The 20,997-nt window shown below is 42.0% G+C and overlaps 1 protein-coding gene across 10 annotated transcripts in view; it reads right to left on the bottom strand.

The window, feature by feature from the left end:
- Window positions 1-5,316: 5,316 nt before the first annotated feature.
- DOCK10 (dedicator of cytokinesis 10) overlaps window positions 5,317-20,997 on the bottom strand; it is a 160,975-nt gene continuing 145,294 nt past the window's right edge. For 6 of the 10 annotated variants that reach the window (XM_030494626.1, XM_030494625.1, XM_030494624.1 and 3 more), the window contains 10 exons: window positions 20,865-20,971; window positions 20,255-20,377; window positions 19,179-19,292; window positions 18,465-18,470; window positions 13,007-13,153; window positions 12,292-12,502; window positions 9,846-10,036; window positions 9,353-9,453; window positions 8,884-9,022; window positions 5,317-5,596 (listed from right to left, as the gene is read on the bottom strand). In XM_030494626.1, the coding sequence (XP_030350486.1) occupies window positions 5,480-5,596; window positions 8,884-9,022; window positions 9,353-9,453; window positions 9,846-10,036; window positions 12,292-12,502; window positions 13,007-13,153; window positions 18,465-18,470; window positions 19,179-19,292; window positions 20,255-20,377; window positions 20,865-20,971 (1,256 nt within the window). In that variant the 3' untranslated portion in view covers window positions 5,317-5,479. The remainder of the gene's footprint in view (window positions 5,597-8,883; window positions 9,023-9,352; window positions 9,454-9,845; window positions 10,037-12,291; window positions 12,503-13,006; window positions 13,154-18,464; window positions 18,471-19,178; window positions 19,293-20,254; window positions 20,378-20,864; window positions 20,972-20,997) is intronic. The other 4 variants (XM_030494631.1, XM_030494630.1, XM_030494623.1 and 1 more) reach the window with 1 other exon arrangement.

Consider the following 20,997-nt stretch of genomic DNA (forward strand, 5'->3'; position numbering starts at 1 on the left):
TGTACATGCTGCTGCATGCACTGGGAAGAGGAGGGTTGGGTTTTGTAGCACTCCTTGCTGGGGTGAGCATCACCGTCAGGGTCTTCTGCAGCCAGAGGGACCAGCCTCATTCAGAGCAAAGTCCATCACATCCCTGATTTTAGTAATTTCAAAAGGAAAGCATCAATTTGATCTTTCCCAAAGTTTTCCCTGCTTTTCCCAACTAAAATTATTTTTCCTGTTCAGTTTGAATCAGCAAATAATTTCATTGGAAAACATTCTTGTTTTCCAATAAGAAGGATCGTATGTTTGGAGAACAGGGCAGACTGACCCAGCCCCGGAGGTGACAGTGGGCGCAGAGCTGTGTGAATTGCCACTACATGGGGTTTGTAACAAGGCAGGAGCTAATGACGCTGTGGCCCTGTGATCCAAATTCCCAGCCTTGGCAGGTGCTGAGCTTGGGAACTGGACTGCTCCAGCATGCCTGGTTGCTGGGAAGCACCAACTCACTGTCCTTAACTTTTGCCATCTTTACAGCTGCATTCAAGCTTTGATCTCTCTCATGAGCCATGTTCTGTCCTGCGCAGGCAGAGAGACCTGCTATTCCCATCAGAAAGCTCAGCTGGGAGTAGAAGCCAAGCAGGTGCTTTCCTGCAAAGGAGCTGCCCCGCAGCAATTTGGGAGCCCAAAAGACTCGCAAGGAGGCTTTCTCTCTGCTGTCACACAGTGTGCGTTCACCAGAGTGGGAGCTGTGCCCTTTCTTCATAGAATCATAGAATGGTTTCAGTTGGAAGGGACCTTAAAGCTCATCTGGTTCCAATCCCCTACCATGGGCAGGGACACCTTCCACTAGAGCAGGTTGCTCAAAGCCCCGTCCAACCTGGCCTTGAACACTGCCAGGGATGGGGTAACCACAGCTTCTCTGGGCAATCTGTGCCAGCGCCTCAGCACCCTCACCTTAACCCTTTCTTTTTACAGCTTTGGATGCTTTTCTCAAAAACCCATTTCTCTGCTCTCATTCAGTATTTGATTTTAACTGCCTGGGTTCAAAATTCCCTTCATGGCTTTAATCTGCTTGTTGTGAATGTGTAACACTCATAATTTTTGCAACTACCTAGATACAAGAACAATCTTTTGCATACATACCAGACTTATTAAAAAATGCATTCAAATCCATAGCAGATACTTTTACAATATCCTTGATAGATCATCTGTCTTGAATATTCATTATCTCATATTCATTACAGCTGAAATACTGAGCAGTCAGATACCAGTTTTAAAAATGTTCAAAACTGCAGCAAAAGGTACATGCAGAATGATGCTTCTCAGCACATTTTTCACACTGAGATCCAGAAATCCATTTTAAAGCTACACAGGAACGTAATTTCATTTTTCCCCAGATCCAGGCCAGTGGCAGCAGAGGGGCAGCTGTGTCTGGGGTGAGTACGAATGGTATGGATCATCCTCCCTTTTCTCATTTGGATATTATACTCCCCACCAAAACAAACAAACCCCAACTCATCCATGTTCAGATCAACACTGCATTGCCAATGTAACATCTCTCCAGTGAACGTTAAGATATAATTACTCTGTAAGGAATAATTCCTATTAAACATTTAATACATCTCCCTCTAATTGAAATTTAAGCCTTTGGTTGTGGTTGGGTGTCACTAAAGATGTGATTAAACATAAAATATGTATAACACGTAACTCCTTTTGGGGTGTTGGGATAGCTTCCACTAAGTAACTAACATGAATAATTTCTCTTGCACTCTAAAAAGTTTGCGCTCTAAAGGGGGATGAGAGCCTCCTTGAGCTCAGCTTCACTCTCCGCCCTTCTGCCCCTTGCATCCCTCACTGGGCTTGGTGCTGCCCCAAACCTGCCTCTCCTCTAGCTCTGGCTGCTTCGCAATATTCCTCTGTGTCATAGCTTCTTGGCCTGCACTTAGAAGTCGTCTTATGCAGAACTACTTACCATGAGGGTAGAATGGAGAAAAATGTCTATCTTCCTCTTACACAAGTAATCTGAATGTGAAAGAGTTGAACATGCTGAGCATCAGCAAGGATACCAGCAATAGTCCTAAATCAAGACACTTACACATATGCATTACTTTTTAATGTGTTATTAATAATCTTGATCATAGCCTAAAAATTAGTCCTTATCAGTTTCATCTGTACACACGTACATAATTCCACACTTAGCAAGAACTTAGACAAAGACTTGAAGAAATACCAGCAGCTGTTTTCCCTGTCTGTCGTCATTTCTTTTCCTCAAGCAGCACAATTAACAAAGCTTACTGCAATATTTCTCACCTTCACCTTTGCCTGGTCCCCTGGACATCTGTGCTCAGGCCACGGAGGCCCTGCCCATCCTGCAGTAAAAATACAACCTATGAATGTCAGCCGTGGAAAAATGCATCTGCTCCTGTACTTGTCTCCCTCCCTGAGCTGCTCTTCTCTGTTTTACATGCCTTGAGCTGATCATGCATAAACAAAAACAAGTTAACAAAGGTTTGCTGTGTGGTTATTTAAAAATTGTTCTAATTGAAATAAAGCAAGTCCAGAGAATCACTTCTAAAAGTGATTGAAAAATAAACCCAGCCGTAAGAATACACTGTGCAATAATTTACTGGAGAAAGCCTCAGCTCTGAGAACAGCTGAACCATGTTCTCATGGCTGCCTCAGACAAAAGGAGTCTCAGAGTGGAGCTTTTGGCAGGAAAAAAACTGATGCAGACCTCACGTAATCCTGAGATTTAGAAAAGCAGCGACTGTACGAAAAGAGCCTTTTCTTACAGCACCTGCTCTGTGGCATGCGATGCCCATCAGGCAGGAGCGTTTGTAACACTGTTCAGCCCTGTGAGGGTTTCATAGCCCACAGATGAGGGTGGATGCAGGGTTCAGCACCAACACATCTAACTTCTGTGGTTTTGGCCACTGAATTTTAATGGTGATAAAGGCCCAAACCCTATCTTTGCAATAATCCCATGGCCTCCTGTGCCTTCTGCGTTTCTTTCATCCTTTCCCCTCCAATGCTAGGACAATCCATGCTTTAATGCTCTGGTTTCTTTCCCTGTTGCGGCCCTGGTTCAAAGCTAATATTTGCTAATTGCTTTCACACGACTATGTTGAAAGTGCTTCAACACAGCAGGAGAGGAAGAGCCATCTGGAATAAGGACCCAGCTACATCTCCAACACTAGCAATAAGGTAACAGCCAGAATAAGGGCTGGATTTTCAAACTCCCCAGGAGGCTGCAGAGCTGGTGGCTTAAAACCAACCAAACCCCACAACCCTTACACTTCCACATGAAACTCACTTTGTGTGCAAGCTATTGAGAAAACAATCCAGGGTTCTCCTAACTCCTGCTTTTCAGACCACAGCTTGGCTTCAAACCAGCTTGGTGTCAGCTTGCACCATTCCCTTCATGCAAACCAGGCTTTTGCAATCTAGTTATTCCCAAAGATGCCCAACAGATTTAGTTGCTCAATTCTTGTGAACATTAATTAGAAACAGTCTCTCTCCAAATCACCTTGATGGCTTCTGAAGTACCCGTCCATAAGCACAGATCACAGTAAGTGAAGAATGAGTCCAGTGAGACCAACAAACCAAGGGACAAGAGGGCCTGATTCTCAGACTTACCTCCTCTGTACCGTGATTCCTGCTGTTGCCACTGATGACTGGTTCCTCCATATATACAAATGAGCAGGTAATTCAGGTAACTTCATCTACTGCTACATGTACAGTATAAAGCAGGTTAAAATGTGAGCCAGAAATCATTCCTTTCAGCAGACTGTTGGTGTTGAGCAGTGCAGTGTCTGAAGAGCAGAGCTGGGCTTTTCAAGCCGTGCAGTTGATGCTGGTGTGCAGTGCACTGGTGAAAGGTTGGGCTGTCACCAATTCACAGGCATGAGCTTACACTGCTGCTGCACTAATGCTGGAGTGGGGCCCATCCCACCCGCTCTGCTCCCCTCCTTCCCCCACCAGGACAGAACTCCGTGTGGGTTTCAACCCTCAGCAAAGATTTCTTCTGAAAGATCCCAGGTCTGCTGACAGTGAGACACAGCTAGCATCATGCTAGCTCTGGCAAACAGGCAGAGACTGGATGATGGCAATTTTGCCTTGCACATATAGATGCGGTGAATTTAGAGGCCACCCTTGGCTCCTGCCTGCAGGGCCAGGCTTGAGTTGAGATTCACCAGTTGTGAATTGAGGGTGTAACTGGAAGAGATACAGGGAAAGGAGACAGTAGGGCACAATGAGGCAATGCACTGGAAAAACTGTCCTGGTATCCCCACACAGCACTGGCCTCTGATCAGAATGAACCCTTGTGAACCTGTGGAGGTCTCAGGGGAATCACCAGAGTTTCTCCAGGGAAAACAAGTCACCGCTTATCAGAGTTGTGGGGGCTGCATGCACAGAAGAGAGGGATCCTAACATACTTGCACAATAAGCAGGGACCCCTGAAAGCAAGAGATCTTCTATGGACAAAGGAATGAATATGCGTGAGCGTGGGAGTGCCAAGGATAAAGAGAATTTTTAAGAGCTGGCAGAACCACTCCACCTCATCCCAACATGATGCAGAAACCAAAACAAACATCTCACTAGAGGCACGTGGCTTTCCAACAGACCCTGGGCAAAATCTGGGACCATGAACTTCAAAGAAAGAGCAGAGCTTCCTTGACCTCAAAAACAGGAGGACTACACCGAGCCCCTCTTTCCCAGGGTGGCCTCAGTCTGGGGCCATGGGGAGAATCTGAACCCATGTCCTGCAGATGGCCATAAGTGTCCCTATCAGCAAGACAGCTGGGATGCAGGAGGCATCCTGATCTCCACCGCTCTGGCATGTGCAGTTCATTGGCAATGAACCAATGCACAGACCTTCAAAGAGAAGAGTTTATGGACGCTTTTATACACATACACAAATATTTTAATATAATGGTAACTGAAATGTTATCCATATTCTTAGTACTGTCATAATTAACTAAAAAGATATTTTTTAAATTTTGTAAAAATGACATATTTTACACATCTTCTATTTACAGTTGCAATATACTTAAATGTTATAAAACATCCACTCTGACCTTTAAAATATATGTATACTAGGACTTAGTATTAGGTATATTATAATTTATAGCAAACTTAGGGTTTGCTGTGTACCTATCTGTTCAATGGGAATTTCATTATCAGCCTGGCTTAATAAAGGCTGCTCAAAACCAAAAATTGACAACAACAACAAAAAGATAGGGAATGTGCAAATATTGGGGCAGGCAAAAAAATAATAATAAAAAAACCAAAAATCAAGCTTGCAGTTTTAAAAAAGAACATCGTGAAGACTTCCAATAAATTAAAATCATGACCCACAAATCCTTTTCCTGGCATTGTCCGTGATCAAATTAATTTTCAGTACTATTAATCTAAAAGGAAAAAAAACAACCCAAGGGAAAAAACTCAACCCAGCCACCCCAGGTCTTCCCAGGGCCGTGTGTTCCCCACGCCGCAGTCAAGCATCATGATTTGCTGGGATGGTTGCTGCTGGCACAGACGAGCTGGCTCTATTGACTCGTGAGTAAGTGCGCTCCATTCCGTGCTGTTTTGCTGGATCCTCCTTGTATGCAATCTTTTGATAAAAAAGAAAAGGAAAAAAAAAAATGCAACAGTGAGAGAGATCTGGAGTTTGATATCTGAAGTCTGTTTGGTGTCTAATCCTAATCAAGGATTTCTCATTCTTTATCTATTACACAATGAAGCTAAGGATCCGACAGCAGAAAATAACCTTCGCCTGGGGACCCAGAAGTGTCTGAAGGCTGCACTGAGAGGGAGCACATTCTCTGAGCTGGGGGAATAAATGGGACTGGGCTTGGGTCACCGGATTCTGCCAAGAGGTGCTGAACGGTGTTCCCTGAACTATGTTTCTATAACAACTCTCATACAAACACAACTGAAAAGTCACCTGCATTTTAGGTGCAGTGGCACCTATTGATCCTGGTACAGACCAGCTTCAGCTCTGCCCCCGTGCTTATGTGAGGCACGCAGCATCCCCACTGAGCTTCACACACATGGCAGTGGAAAAGTACGTCCATTAGCAGGGTTTGGACCAATTGCCAGGCTTAGGCTGCAGGCAGAGCTGCACGCTTGGGGAGGAGAAGTGGCAGAAGCTTGCTCTTCCCTGTCCTAAAATAGGCTTTAGCATTAAGGAAGATCTTTTTTTCCTAGAGTTCTTTTTAGCCTTGGTTATAGGCTAAAAAGCCTATTATAATAAATACAGACTAAAAACCTGCCTTCTTCCATGAGGCACTGTGCTGAAGCACCTACAGCAGGCATGGACCATCCCCCCAAGCACGCAGCTGTCAACAGTGGAGGAGAAAACCTCTCCCCGTCACAAAGCTCCAGTCGCAATCTTACACCATCAATCCCCAGTTATCCCTGGTCAGCGCTGCAGGTCAACCACACCACTTGGGCAGACATGACCACACTGCCTTCATGTACACCTTTAGTGCCTAAGCCAGCAACTCTGGCAGCTCTGGAAAGCAACTATTCCCACACCATGTGCTGAAGGAAGAGCTGTGTGGTGGGCCGGGCTGTGAGAAGGGGACTACACTCATGGAACAAGGGGTGCTTGGTTCCTTTCTATGCCATTTGTCCTTGGCCCTTCCATCCAACCACTTCTGCTACTACTGCCACATGCTTTTGCATTAGGAGGCTCTTGACAGCTGCCCAACTGACCTCCCCAAGATTACGAGTAGGATCCTGAAGAAAGCGTCTCAACACTGCTCACAGACAATTCACCACACATACATCTTGTCCCTTCTTTTTTCTACTTCCCTGAGCAAGGGAGTCATAGACATGAAACTAAACAAACATACCAAGTAGAAAACCAGCAAGTGAGGGAAGTACATGACATTAAAACAAAAAATAAATGTAAGAAAAATGAACATACCACTTTTGGCTATAGTATTGAGGGAAATGTTAGACAGGGAAGAAGAGAAGCTGTATAAGCAAGGACCATTACAGAGCTGTCAGAAAAGAAAAACATAACAAAACAAAAAGAGAGAAAAACACATGGTGATGAAAGAGTCACTGTCAGTGGGTGAGCAAACAAAACCCTCTTGAATACAACAAAGGGAAAGATGGCAAATCTTACTGGTGTAAAGCACACAGCACAGACACCCTCAAGCTTTCCAACTGCGAGATAAATATTTCAGCCACAGTTTACAGCACATGACTTCTCTGAGGCAACACTCTGCTCAGAAGTAGGGAGTTCATGCATTCATTGCAGGAGAAGCAGAGTTTTCCCAAAAACCCACGCTGCCTGGAAAACCGGGCTGTTGCTTATAAGGCTGCCACACAGGGCTGCAAGTGGGAGACTGGTTTTCAGTGTAGACTTTCAAATTCCAATGGTTTTGGTTAAACAGATGACAGTTTTGACTTTTGTGGATGAACTCCTCACTTTACATATTAAATTGTTATTTACAAGTAATATTGTATTATTTAGTCTTTTCATTTATATAAAGAAAACTCAGAGCTCACTGATATAAATACAGGTGTGAGGATTTAATAGGACTCACCAAATAGTTTGTGAATGCTGAAACTCATGAGCTGCTACACCTCATTTAAGTTGACCATATATTTTCCATTCTTGCGGAGAACAGTAGTTCACACAAGACACATGGTGGTATTGCTTATGCACATTGATAGGATGGCCAAAATAACTTCCACAAGAGAGGCATGAACATCAAGTAACAAATGATACCCTTAATACTTACATACTTAATATAACAAACAGTAATAAATATTAGTTACCGTAAAATTAGTGAAATGCTTGAGGTTCACAAATATTTATACACCTAAAGGGGAAAGGAGCACAACTCATAGAACAGCAACCACCACTGAGCTTGACCCCCATGTGGCATACACCAAGCCTTCAAAGCAATTACACAGCTTCATACCCCGAGAAAAACTAGCTCCACTCCACAGGACCAGTGTACCAAAAATACTGGTAAATCCTTATTCTCCTCACGTGTGAAGATGAATAATACAGCATGGTCTATGGGATGCCAATTAGACACTTCTGTGAGAATGCTATCTCTGATACAAGCAGTGCTTATGTATGTTATAGGCACCTGGAAATGCAACTGATGGAAAGTAAGTTCTTCACAGATGCAATGTAAGGTGGCCTACACACAAGAGTGCAGAGAAATAGCTAAGCGTGATTTAATTCACACTTTAGTATGCAGAATCACTCGATATTTAAATTAAAACAGAAAACACAATTAAAAATATCTGCATAGACACAGCAATAGAATAGCTGCAAGTGTGCCTGAAGTCCAGTTCAGTATTGTGGGATGCATTTCCTAGAACGTAGCCATGCACGCTCATCCTTCTGAAGCTGCTAACAGCTGAAATACATGGCATGTATTTTGACAGTGTACTTACATATAAGAAAAAAATAAAAAAGAAGTAACTCTTGCTCTGAAAGCTGAATACAAATAGGAACTATAAAGATACCTCCTCCAGTTACAAGCTAGGTCTTAAAAGCAATTTACTGTTTTAATTAAATACATCACAGCTGTAGGATAAATCAAGCAAAGCATAAAACACCAGTTTAACTGATTATCTTCCTACACCTCTAGACCTCAGCCTGCATTTAGCTTCATGAACATTCAACTTATCAATACATAGCAAGACAGGCAGAAGATAAATCTTCGTTGAACAACTGGATTCATTACCTGTAATACACCTGGATTTAAGGAAAAAAAGAGAGAAAAAAATAAAGGAGTAAACTATGTTTTCTCAGTGACTGATGCACTACCAGGTTTTAATCTGCTGTACAGCTTCATTTGTCACTAGAAGACACAATTAGCCACCCTCATTCAGTCCAACGAGCACCAAAATAGATGATCTAACCTGTTCATTCATAACTGCAGAGAGCTCACTGAGCATATCCTTGTAATGAGACTTCATCTCTCCCTGATACTCAAATTGGTCCTCCTTAATAAGGCGTTCGTTGACATCAAGAGCATGTCCACATGCTTCTGCAAATTGCCTACAAGCACAAAACCACAAAGAACAAGCATGCAAATTTTGTAGTAATGAAAAAAAAAAATCTATCTACCCATACACACACACTCTACCTCTTCTCCCCCTTTCAAATTCCACCTTGTTGGAAGTGAATTTCAGAACTCACCTTCAGATCAAGAGGAATGTAGGCTATTAGAACAGCCCAAAACTTCAGTAAATGTTTTTTGGGAATGACTTGTAAGACAGGGTAAATGCAGATGTAAACTAGCCTAGTTCAATTCAGCTTGATTTCATGTCACACCTACTCATGCTATTTAATACTATGCAGAGGGTGGAAAGTCTGAGCACTTTTTACCTGAAGATTTCCTTCAGAAGCTTAACTTGATTATCAGGGTATCTCTTAGCATTTGTCTCTTCAAGAAAAGCTCGAGCATAGGCCATTGGTCCAGCATTTACCTGGGGGAAAAATATGCAGCGTAGGTACAGAGAACAAGCAGCTTATTGTCATTTTCTCTAGTGTTCCAAGGCTTGGGGAGTGGCCTCAGGCAACCAAACCTGTGCAAAGAACATCACCTCATTCGTCTTGTTACCTGGATGAGACCTGAAGAGCTTTACTGTAGAAAAGGGAGCTGGTTGGCCTTGCACAAACTGCATACCTTTGTTGGCCTTTGAAAATCCTCAGTTAACCATCCAGAAAGCTGTATGCTTGAGGACATTTTAATGAGGGCACCATAAATACATGCACCTCTCACCATAAATATAAACTAATAAAGAATAAAAGAAATATATAAAGAACATATAAAAGAATATATAGAAGAACAAAGAAAAAAAAGGCAAATTGTTATTACCTTGACACTGACACTTCCTTGGAGTTTGAGCTGCAGTCGGATCATGTCCACTTCTTCCATTGTGCAAAGCTGATTGAGCTCCGAGACTTTTTTGGACATCTCATCAATTGCTACTTCTATAGGGTTCAGCTCTGTGCTGGTTTGGCTTATGACTTGAATACGCTTCTTCACGTAGGGAAACAAGTGACTGGCTACTCAAAAGCAAGAAATGTATCAGAGAAACTCATCCAACAAGACAGTATTTCAGAAAGCAAAGCAATTAAGTCAAAGATTAACTTTTGACTCTGTTAATGTCTTTATCAATCCATATAAAGCTTAAATCACCAAATGACTGGAAGTGACACAGAAGGTCCAAATTGGATTTTGATGTACCTGGCACTGGATGAACATTTTCTTTTGACTTCACCATTGCTTGCTCTAAGCTCTGTCACGTTCATGTGGCAAAAAGTTCTCACCACTCAGATTTTAGAATCCACAAATTTCTTCTGAGTTAAAGCACCGAACGATAAGCCTGTACTGAACTTCAAACAGCTCAAAACATTCTATCAAACATGTTTCAAGTTAGAGGCAGGAGCCTCTAGTTTAGTTGAATTGGGTATCACTCACCCGCAGATGAACTACTATTAAAACATCATCCTTAGAGAAGTAAGGAGATACTTTAACATTCAGCCTAAATATTGCTATGGGAGCTGACAGGAATTATTCATTGTTAAAACCCCTTTCTTCCAGTCAACGCCTCTTCATGCATCTCAGGGAGTTTGGCAAAGGTACTGTTGTGGCACCTTAAGCTAACAATCTTTTCTCGATTACCCTACACACTCAGAAGCTTGCCCAAACTCCCTGCATGCTTTCCTCAGGTGAGCATCTGCTGCCAGTCAGCTCAGGCCTACATAAGCTCCAACTCACAGGGTGGCTGTCCCCTTGGAGAGCAGGAAACCCAGAACCTCCAGAGCTGGAAGCACGAGTCACAACCAGGCACAGCGGAGAGCCGGTGATCCACAGACCACAGTCTCTTGCACAGAAGACAAGTGCAGTCTGGTGTAATGTGGGCAACAGGCTCTGGAGCATGGAGAGGCTTAGCGAGTACCATTCCAGCCACCCAGTACGCCTGTGCAAGTTCCACTGCTCTTCCAGTCATACTGATAAGCCTTGCTATCTTCTCAGAGTGAAAGCACTTCTTTTTTATGTAGGAAGCAAATGAAAATATATGACTTTATTGAAGGCTGGGGGTAGAGGGGGCTGGAGAAATAGGTTTCTTTTAGAGAAGAGCACTGAGGTGAGGCAGGTGCCAGAGGGAAAAGCAGGGGAGAAGAGAAGGACCTAAGGCTGAAGATGGAACTAGGTTGAGAGTGGTGGGAGCTGATGACAGCATGTAATAACCTAGGGAAAACATTCTGCTGGAAGAAAAACCCTCTCTGTTTTTGCCAGACATACCATAACAGCTGCACTTTCAAGTCAGTGAAACTACCTGCTTCAATACAGATCTCAAAACACCTACTGCTGCTCAAGCACTTAAAAACCCCACATATAAGCTACTCCTCCTTTTTTCTTCTTACAAGCAAAGCTGTGTCATGTAATAAGATGCCCTCAGACATCAGTGCCTTTTTCCTGACTTGCCAGAACAAAACTTAGGTGACTATGCCCGTATTGTAAGCAGCTTTCTTCACTTTGGGGGAAGCAGATGCACTGAAGTCTGTGGGGAACTGGATTTTCTGTCACGCAGGGGCCTTTGATGTGAACATCAACTTTTCTGCTCACGGCTGCCCATCAGAGCAACGCCTCCACCCCAGATAGTTTCTCATACTCCCAGCCAAAATACAGACAGGTCGAGTTTTAGTAGTAGTTTCACAAAGGACGCCTCTTTAAAGAGAGATTTCCATCATGATAAGGAACTATACATTTTCTGTTTAATATGATTCGTAAGAATAGACATATCTAGTGCTCCTGACATCCCTGTCTTAAAACACTGATTGTGCCCAATGAGGTGAAATCTTACATCCACTTAAAAAAAAAAATCTATATAATGTATCTTGCTCTGATTTTGAATAAAAATTCCTATCTGCCAAGTTTTATTCTTCTTAGAATAGGCATCCTACTTTGCTGCTTCTTTGACTTGTTTATTATTAAAAGAACAATGGTTCTGAGTGCCGAACTGCTTCCAGCATAACCACTCCGAAATTACATCACTGCAAGAACAGTTAAGATGTCAATAATACAAGAAAGTAAGACTGCTGATGACTCCACAAATGAAAATAACTTTCCCCTGGACAGTCAGCAGGGTTGTAAGAAAGCACGTACTTTGCCAATGGACACACTGAAGAGTTTAGTATTATCCTGCACAAGACGCTGTGCACACTGACTGCAGAAAACCTGGCACATGAAATGCACTGCTGGGCTTAACTGGCAAAGGTGGGTGGGAGTGGAGAAGCAGCCCGAGGACACGTACTTGTCAGGATCGTGCGCCTCTTGCACTGTTCTTCTACCCCTCCGTGCTTTTTTCCTGAGAGTGTGAAAGGTGTTTCAAACACAAAGCGGTTGATGTTGTGATGCATTTCAAAGTCGGTCTTTCGGTCTTCGGCTTCCTTCTCTTCAAAGAAAGGCGTGACATACGTCACCTGGATATACGCATATTTTGGATCCAGGTCTTTGGGGTTGACCTGTGTAACAGTGGCAAACATAAAATTCTGTTAGGTGTAATAAGTTTCCAAGGCATCCGTTATATTTCTGACGCTTTTATAGGAATACTGATTAAAACAGACTTCCAAAGGTAATATTCAGACCACATATTAATACAAAGATATTTAAACAAGGGGCCTCTAAGAACAGTGGGACTTTTGAATATAGTCATTGGCAAAAGCGGATGAAAACTGAATGAGAGAGAAAACAACCTGCTTCCGCATTGCAGTAAACATCTGCATGCTTTCTGCAGGCATATGCTGGAATATGCTCTTTTCCCTCTGGCTGTGATGCCCTGCTATAACATTGTCATTTCCATGCAGCACCTGCCACACTGTAAGGCAAGAGTCTTTTTTTTGGTTGTAAAACTAGGTCATAGTAGTTAACACACACACTCAGTTCATATTCATTCAAAATACAGCTCTCAAAACATGAGCCATGCACTCAGTTCTCTCCCCTGTGCAAAACCAGCATGTCTTTTGTACCTTGTTGGAATCCTGAATGATCTTCACGTTATCTATTCCAAACTTGTCTGCATACAGTTTCATCAGCCTTTGAGAGATCTCAGACAAGCCAGTTAATTTGGGTTCTTTATAGATATACTCTTTACCTTCCTCTTCTTCAAAAAACCCCTGTTTGAATGAAATGGAAGGATACAGTGAGCACCACAGGCAGGGCAAAACCTAAAAAAGGTGCTTTTATCAGGAATCAAGGTTGCCTGTATACCCACTAGAGCATCCAATATGTCATTTCCAACACCTAAATTAAAAGCTTACCTCTCTCCACTGTAGCAAACACCTAGGGGTCTGCACTTGTACCGGTCTGGTATCTCTGAAGTTACCCAGGAAATAACTCATACACGTTCATTCATGTAAGACCTAGCTGTTTTAAAGAGTTAATGCACTTTCTTGAGAATGCTGATGCATGTATGACGGAAAATCCCCAATGAATTAAAAACTAGACATTAAAAATTCTTTAAATTTTCATTATTTGGTTAAATTAACTATTTTGGAAGCACTGTGCTAACATAACACGAGTGTAACAGCTATTTGCTGGATGCCTATCCTAGTTGGGGTGCGTGCAGCATGCCACCTCCAGCGCATCCTATCTGGGAGCCGTGTGTGCAGGCAAAGGCTCGGCACTGTGCTGGGCACTGCTGCCTGTGGTGGTGTGCGGGACACTCCTGCCCACAGCAATACACAGGGCCATGGCACTGGGAGCACCTGTGAACTGATCTGCATCTGTTCAGGGTAGCTGAAGAGGAAATCTGGTGGCATCTTCAAAGGCCATATGGAATTGCAGCATTTTCAGAGACAATTTGTCTATTAGATTTATGTAACACCAAAACCCAGAAAAACCCACAGAGACTGTGCTCCTTTGCAAAAAAAGCTCAATCTTGTTAAGGTCATTTACTTATTACACTGGAAGGACTTGGCAGAGCTTTAAGAAAAGGCTCCACTGAAGAGCTGAACAAGAACCACTCAGGCTTTAGAAGACATGCCAACCTCAGAAAATTAACATAGCATTGCATCATGTGCAGCTGAGACACTCAACTTGTACATGATAAACATGTACCTCAACACTACAGCAGGAAGTAGCAGGTGCCCCAGTAACAAGGCCTGGATTTATCCCAGTGCCATCATGGGACTATCCCACTGCAGCACCAGACTTTGTCCTAGGATTTCACATGCTGCTGATGAAATCTGGCAGGGTTAACCACAGCAGCTGCACCCAAAGCCTCCTCCTTTCACCTGAATGCAAAGTGACCCAGAGGAAAATACCTGAAGTTGCAGGGATCAAGGGGAAAGGCAGACAGCATTAATGATGTCAGACCCAACACCCTTTAACCTTAACACAATGTGGCTTGAACAGCTAATTCTACATTATGAGTAGGCAAACTGCCATCTGTTGAAAAACAGAGCAGCACAAATGAATGAAGTCAAGAAATACCTGCAAAACCTCTTTGGAAGGTACTCATGCAAAATCTATCCTTTTCATGTTGAAGCATATTTCAACTTTGGCCACCAAAATTATTGACTAGGCAGATTTTAATAAAAAAATACACAGAATGAAAATAAATTATAGCTGTAAATGTCAATGTTTGTTTATGAAAAATCCCTAAGCTTTATCTCACTAGGGACTACCAAATATGCACGTATCTGGCTTCTCCTTCGGTGAGGACAAGGGGCAATAAAATTATCTTTCAATTTGGCAAGTGCCAAGAGCACTATGGGCTTTACTGGAAACTGATGACTAACAGCAGCAGCTTGTCTGATAGTATCTTAATCAGTCTCAGAGTGACCTTCTAACACTGCACAGTTTTAAACAATATTATCAATTAAACTCCACAGGCATATGAAGAACTTCACAAGTAATTAGAGAACAAATCTAGAGCTCAAAAGTTGACACCCTATAAACATTTACTGATCTGGGCAGGCAACTGACTTTTCTATTGATTTCACTGAGGGAAGATGATGTGCAGAATCATAACCTAGTTTCTGATTTTGTTTCCACTGAAGCAAAACTGCTTTATGTGAGAAAACCTCATTAGTTTCATGCAACCATACTTAAACATGCTACCCAGAATTGCTTCTATCAAAAAACAGGTGTTTTCAACAAAACCCCCTCATGTTCTCCAAATCAATCACATAGCAAGCTAGAATATAGTTTATACTTTTAAACACTAATTCTGTGCATGCTTGCACACTGGAACACAGTGTTCATATGTGAGTGTCAAATCTCTGTGCTAATGCTGCATGGCACACCAAGATGGTATCTGTGTTAATGGTTTTGCTTAAAAAAAAACCCAAACAAACCTGAACACAAACAACTAACAGACTTCATCTTGTCTCTAATGCAAGAGACATCATTTAAGTACATATCCCCTATAGTATTTCAGCTGCAAGTGACAAACAGAAGTTAATTGTGAGCTATAAATAATCATATCTGCCATATGCTAAATGTCTGGCAAAGACTGTTGAAGGTAAGATTAAATACTTCCAGAAGCTACATATCCTTCGATTTCAGGATTTTAAAATATTAAGCAGCCAAGGTTACATTATCAGTGCATATCCCTGGATTATTTTCAACTGGCTGGTTTTGCCCTGCAAGAACAATGCAGCCTTACAGATGAACATTATGCCATGGAGCAACCGAACGTAACGGAAGGAAGACAATCTCCTGGGCAGTAGGTTATTGGTTTCCACTGAGCTCTGATGTGCTGAGAGTCAAGTTGTGGCCTAGGACTGTCACTGTGGAAGTGCTGAAAAGGTTCTTCTTCCTCCCCATATGCCCTCAGACACAGCCCTTGGAGCTCACAGTACATCAGACTGTTCTCTGCCCTTTGCTGGAAGAATACACACCATTCCTTCAGCCTATGTGCCAAGGTGAAGCCTTCTGCTTTACCTGCCAAGAGTTATCATCTAACGGATCTTTCCCTTTCTGCATGAAGTGAGCATCTCCTCCTACGGTAAGTGAGCGTGCTGTATTCTTTGGTAAGGAAGCTACAGATGTTTTATCACATTTGGAAAAGACGACACATATTCTGCTCTTCAGACATAAACTCACAGTCAGCTTACCACTATGAAAATCTGGCCTCCATCTTCTACAGCTTCTTGCTGTAGAAGCTGTAGCTTCTACAGCACAGATAGGAAAACAAAATCTCAGCTCTACTTTTACCTAACAGTGCTCTGAAAACAAATCTTGAATGTCTTTGTTTATCAGCACAATATGAGTTTTCAGCTATTCAACATATTTAACAGCTTCTTTTTGTTTTAATTCAAGAAAGATATTGACTTCTCAAAACACTCATCTGTGAATAAAATTATAAGCACCGGCTAGTGTGGCCACTTGGTGGTGCAATGAGATGTTGTCACCAAAAACCCTTAACAGAATTTGCAGTCTAAAACAGCAGCTGCCATGAGATCCGGCTCTAAGCTGGCAAATGAAGCGCTCTGGCAAAAACAACTGACTACATCCTTCCTAAGGCCTATATTCATTCAAACCATCCTCCCAAAGGGTCCCTGCAGCAATGCAGTAACCAAATACTGTCCCCCCTTTTGCATGAAGGACAATGGTTTTCAGGTTTTTGCAGATTTTCTTTTTCTACTAAGAACCCTCAAAATTCTTCCTGCAAACAGTATTTGCATTATTCTTTTGTCCTTTAATCTGCTTTCTCTGCAGGGTTTGTTGGTTTTTTTTTTTTTAAGTTAAGGAACAGCAATATTCCATTTTTACAAAACATTTTTATTATTGAAATAACTGATTAATAAATGCATATGTGTAATAATACATTTTTATATGTGTGTATCTACCCACACCTACAGGCGTTTTATAGAACAGTGTATGTGCAAGATTGAAAGGAATCCCATACCTGCATACCGAGTTTCCTTCTGTGTCATTTCCTCTGTAGTGGCCTAAGCAGAGTGGTTCATATTGCTTTACACTGGTTTAGCTATGTAATACTAATAAAACCTGCAACTGTTAGCTTTTGGGAGGAAGTGTGCAAAGTCTGCCAGAAGCATGAAAAAAGGGAATTGCTTTTAATGTTTTAAATGAATTGGGTACCGATACTGTTTTCAGCATGGAGACTTGCAATACTCTTGGCAACTGAAGGACCAAAAGGCCCCATGCCTTTCCACTTGCACAGCCAAAACGGAAGCAAGTGGCCCATGGGAAAAAGGGACTGACAGAAATACAGAAAGAAAACCTTCCAAAGGGAAAAATATGCTGGCACAACTGGTATATGGGAACAGACTGTTCTCTCTGTCTCCCCTTCCATGTCAAGCTTCATCTGTAGCTCCCGTACCTGCCACAATGCTTTGTGTACTGGTAAGCCCTCCGTAATCAGTTCTGCAGACCCGCTCCCATTTTCATTGGTAAATGAGGCACAAGTAACGCTGATAGGAATGATCTACCTTTAATTATTTGCACTTTGCCATGTACTTTTGTCACTATGCCTCTGCAAGGAGCAATACAGAGCAGTCCCACCTTCTACCACATAACATCTCTCCTGCAAAAGGGAAGGAGGAAGCTGTGCTTGCTTGCATTTAGAGCTCAGTGTCCGGGGGCACCAAGGAATGGGCCGGACTGAGCAATACGCAGCTATGAAAAAGTCATATGCTTTAGAGCATGAAAGCTGTTTAAATGAAGTTGCCCTCGTGGCACTGGCCACTGCAAAGTCATTGCACTGTAACAGAGATTTTAACTCCGTTCAGCAGAACTGCTGCAGCTGCATTACCCACTTACAAGTAACTGCCTCTGGAAAAGCCCTGTCAAGAAGCCGCAAGTAGAAGAGTCCTGTTTCCTGCACTGCTGCCTCCATTTTGAGGAAGGTCAGGCATAAGGAAAACTTTACCCTTCCCCAGGTGCAGCTTGCTTACTCCTTGCATTTGGCAAGTTCAGCTTTGCTAATCTGTATAAAGAGCCAGGACTCGCCATTTGCCTCTGACTCCCAATTTGCTTGTTCCTACAGGGGACTACCAGGAACATGGCTGTACCCTGCCCAGAGTGCTGCAGTTACCATTGCCATAGATCAGACTGACGCAACAGCCTTCCTTTTTGGAGCTGCTGCACAGGCCAGGAAAGCAGGCTTGCATTCAAACAGCATTAATGCTACACTGAGTTTTTGAACAGAGAAAGAAAGGGTCCAATCCTGCTCCCAGTGAAGCTGAGAGAAAAACTTCTACTGAGATAAGATGATGCAGCATTGGGGTCCCATGGTGCACACATAACATGGCAACAGACACAGCTTGGTAATTAAAGTAACAGAACAAACAAAAATTAGTTTGCAGGATGCAACAATGAATGAAACAACGTTATTTCATCTGCCACAAACCAAAGAATCGAGAGCACAGGAAAGTTAATGTTAAGTAACAGTACAGGGAAGGATGGAGGACATGTGAGGAGAGAATTAAACAAAACATGCAAAAGAACTAGACTTACCACAGCCTTGAATAAGATCAAAAGGAGAAAAGAGCAAATTTCTGCATTAAAATCTAATTAGCAAACAGAATGATTCACATCAATCTGTTGTTTACACACCTTATTTTATCTATTTTTTTTTAGAGTAAAGGAAATAGTATGCTTGCCAAAACCAGGTCTTAAAGGAACATGCTGCGTTGCTACACTGGTCTGTAGTGGGAGAAAGCACAAAATAATGCTTTGAGGATGCTGAAGCACAGCAGAGGGAATAAAACTACTCTACAGTACACTGCACAGAATCAGAGGTAGCCTGAAAGCAGAAGTCAGAGTCAGCGAGAAACACAACAAAACATCTACTGCATTCTGCTCTGCTTAAGCTCTATTATGGAAGGGAACCATATATCAAAGATGTCTTACCTGGTTTTATTTAAATTTTGCTCTGAAAAAACCCTGCCCTGCCTCAGTCTCAGTTTTGCTTGATGAAGTCAAGAACTTCAGCTGATGTACAAGTCTGTTCTCCAATATACCATTAAATCCATAGCAGCAGTTTACACATATGCAACTGAGTGCTCTCTCTTTTAAGAAAAATCCTCTTGTAGTCTGACCCACGAGGCACTTTCTACCCCATGATTCACTGCCAAGCGTTTCCCTGGTTTAGCTTCCCCAAAATACATCAGGATTCGAAGAACTTGCTGAAATCTGGGAATGTATGGAGTTGAACACAAGTTGACTTACCTGCCCATAAAATGCAACACGGTAATATCGCCCAAAGAGACGTTTCTCAGAGTTCACTACTTCTGCAACCTTCAGGTATGAGCGGTGGATGTCGTAGTACAAATCAGACAGCCTCTACATTAAGAAACAGGGAGGAGGGGAGGAAGTAAGAGCATGCAAATACTTTGGGAAATACTACTATAGCTCTGTACAAGGATGGCTTGCCTTAACTGTATTCCCAAACCTTTGCAAAGATGGCTGTACATGCTAAAGGAATAGTTTAACCTTGTTAGCAGTCACTTCAAGGTTTCCTTCATCTTCTGAGCAGTTTTATAACAGTGGGTGTCTTTGTGTATAGGGTCACACAGGAAGACAAGCATCCCACCACCAGACAGTGGCAGGGACCTACTAAGACATCAGAGAACCCAAGTATCCTGTGTGCAGGTGAGGGCAGGGTGTCAACAATTCCAGTCAACTCCCAATCCCATGCAAAGATACACTATATCCACAATCACCACTAAAAAGCACTTTCTCAGGATAGCGAATAAAAATTTCAACTAAGTGTGCTGGTTTTGGCTGGGGTAGAGTTAAATTTTCTTCAAGACCTGCTTCTTAAGCATACAGCTTATTGCTACCTACCTCTTTGCTTTTAGTGTAATTTAAAACCAGAAAATCAGTAAATGAGATTATCATCTGGTTATTCATTACATATTGAAATCGCCAAGTAAATAAATGAAAAACACCCTGGAACTGTAAAGAGATCACACAATTTATCAGCACTTTCTAAACTTAAATACAATGGAAACATGCTCTTGGTTTAAAAACACATCAAAAATTCACATCCACTGGATAACACAAGAGGTTTGTTTGAATTTTTTTATCTATTTACTATTGTAATGATGCTGAAAACAGGAAAGTAAGATACCAGCACAAAGCATTTTGTTTAGTCACAGCACAAAGCATTAAAAGAAGAAATTACAGACATGAAGAAAAAAAAGACATTCCTTTTAAAGAAAGCACTTTCTTTTCCCTCCTAAAAATCATCTTCACTGCTCTCTTAAGAGAATTAAAAAATATAAATATATAAACCAACTTACTTTAAAGTCCCTCTGCTTTTCAAAAACAGCAATGATAGGCTTGTTAACCTCAGCAATAAGCTCATATCTCTCAGACTTCCACAGGTATTCAACACACAACTCCAGCTGCTCCACAAGAATATTCTGCAATTCCACAAATATAAATAGATCACTTGACAGCTGGTGGCATTTAATTAATAGCAATGCAGCAAAAGCACACACCCACTATTCATTTTTATTTTGTCTTCTATATAAATATATTAGGGTTTATTTCAGTGACACAATGTTTAATCAGGTATTAGTGACCTAGCTCTTCTTTAGATAAAAAACCTGAAATAACAGTAACATGAAAATACTTGAATACTTGACACCTCATTCAGAAGAATGGGTTGGCTTCACGGGCTCCCTCCTGCCCTAACTTCCAGCTCTGGTACTTAATGTTCTTGTTAGCAAAACAGCTATCCCTGCTATTTCGTACAACAGCTATGACATTTCACTCAAAAGCTGTGCGCCTTTTAATACTGCCTGAAGTACACTCTCACTTTAATTTGTTGTAACATGCAAATGCATCCATTAGAAATAACACTTTCTGTTACTATAAAACAAGTATATAAATGTTAATGCCGTTGACCTCATTATAAGGAGTATCTTGCATCCCAGAGTCTTCCTTCATAGCACCTTCTTCTTTAATGTTGGGGGTAATGCTCAGAAAAGCAGGCCATCCCATGGAAAATACGCCTTGAAGTGCAAGTCATAACAATGTC

The sequence above is a fragment of the Strigops habroptila genome, chromosome 8, assembly GCF_004027225.2.
Source record: "Strigops habroptila isolate Jane chromosome 8, bStrHab1.2.pri, whole genome shotgun sequence".
Classification (NCBI taxonomy): Eukaryota; Metazoa; Chordata; class Aves; order Psittaciformes; family Psittacidae; genus Strigops; species Strigops habroptila.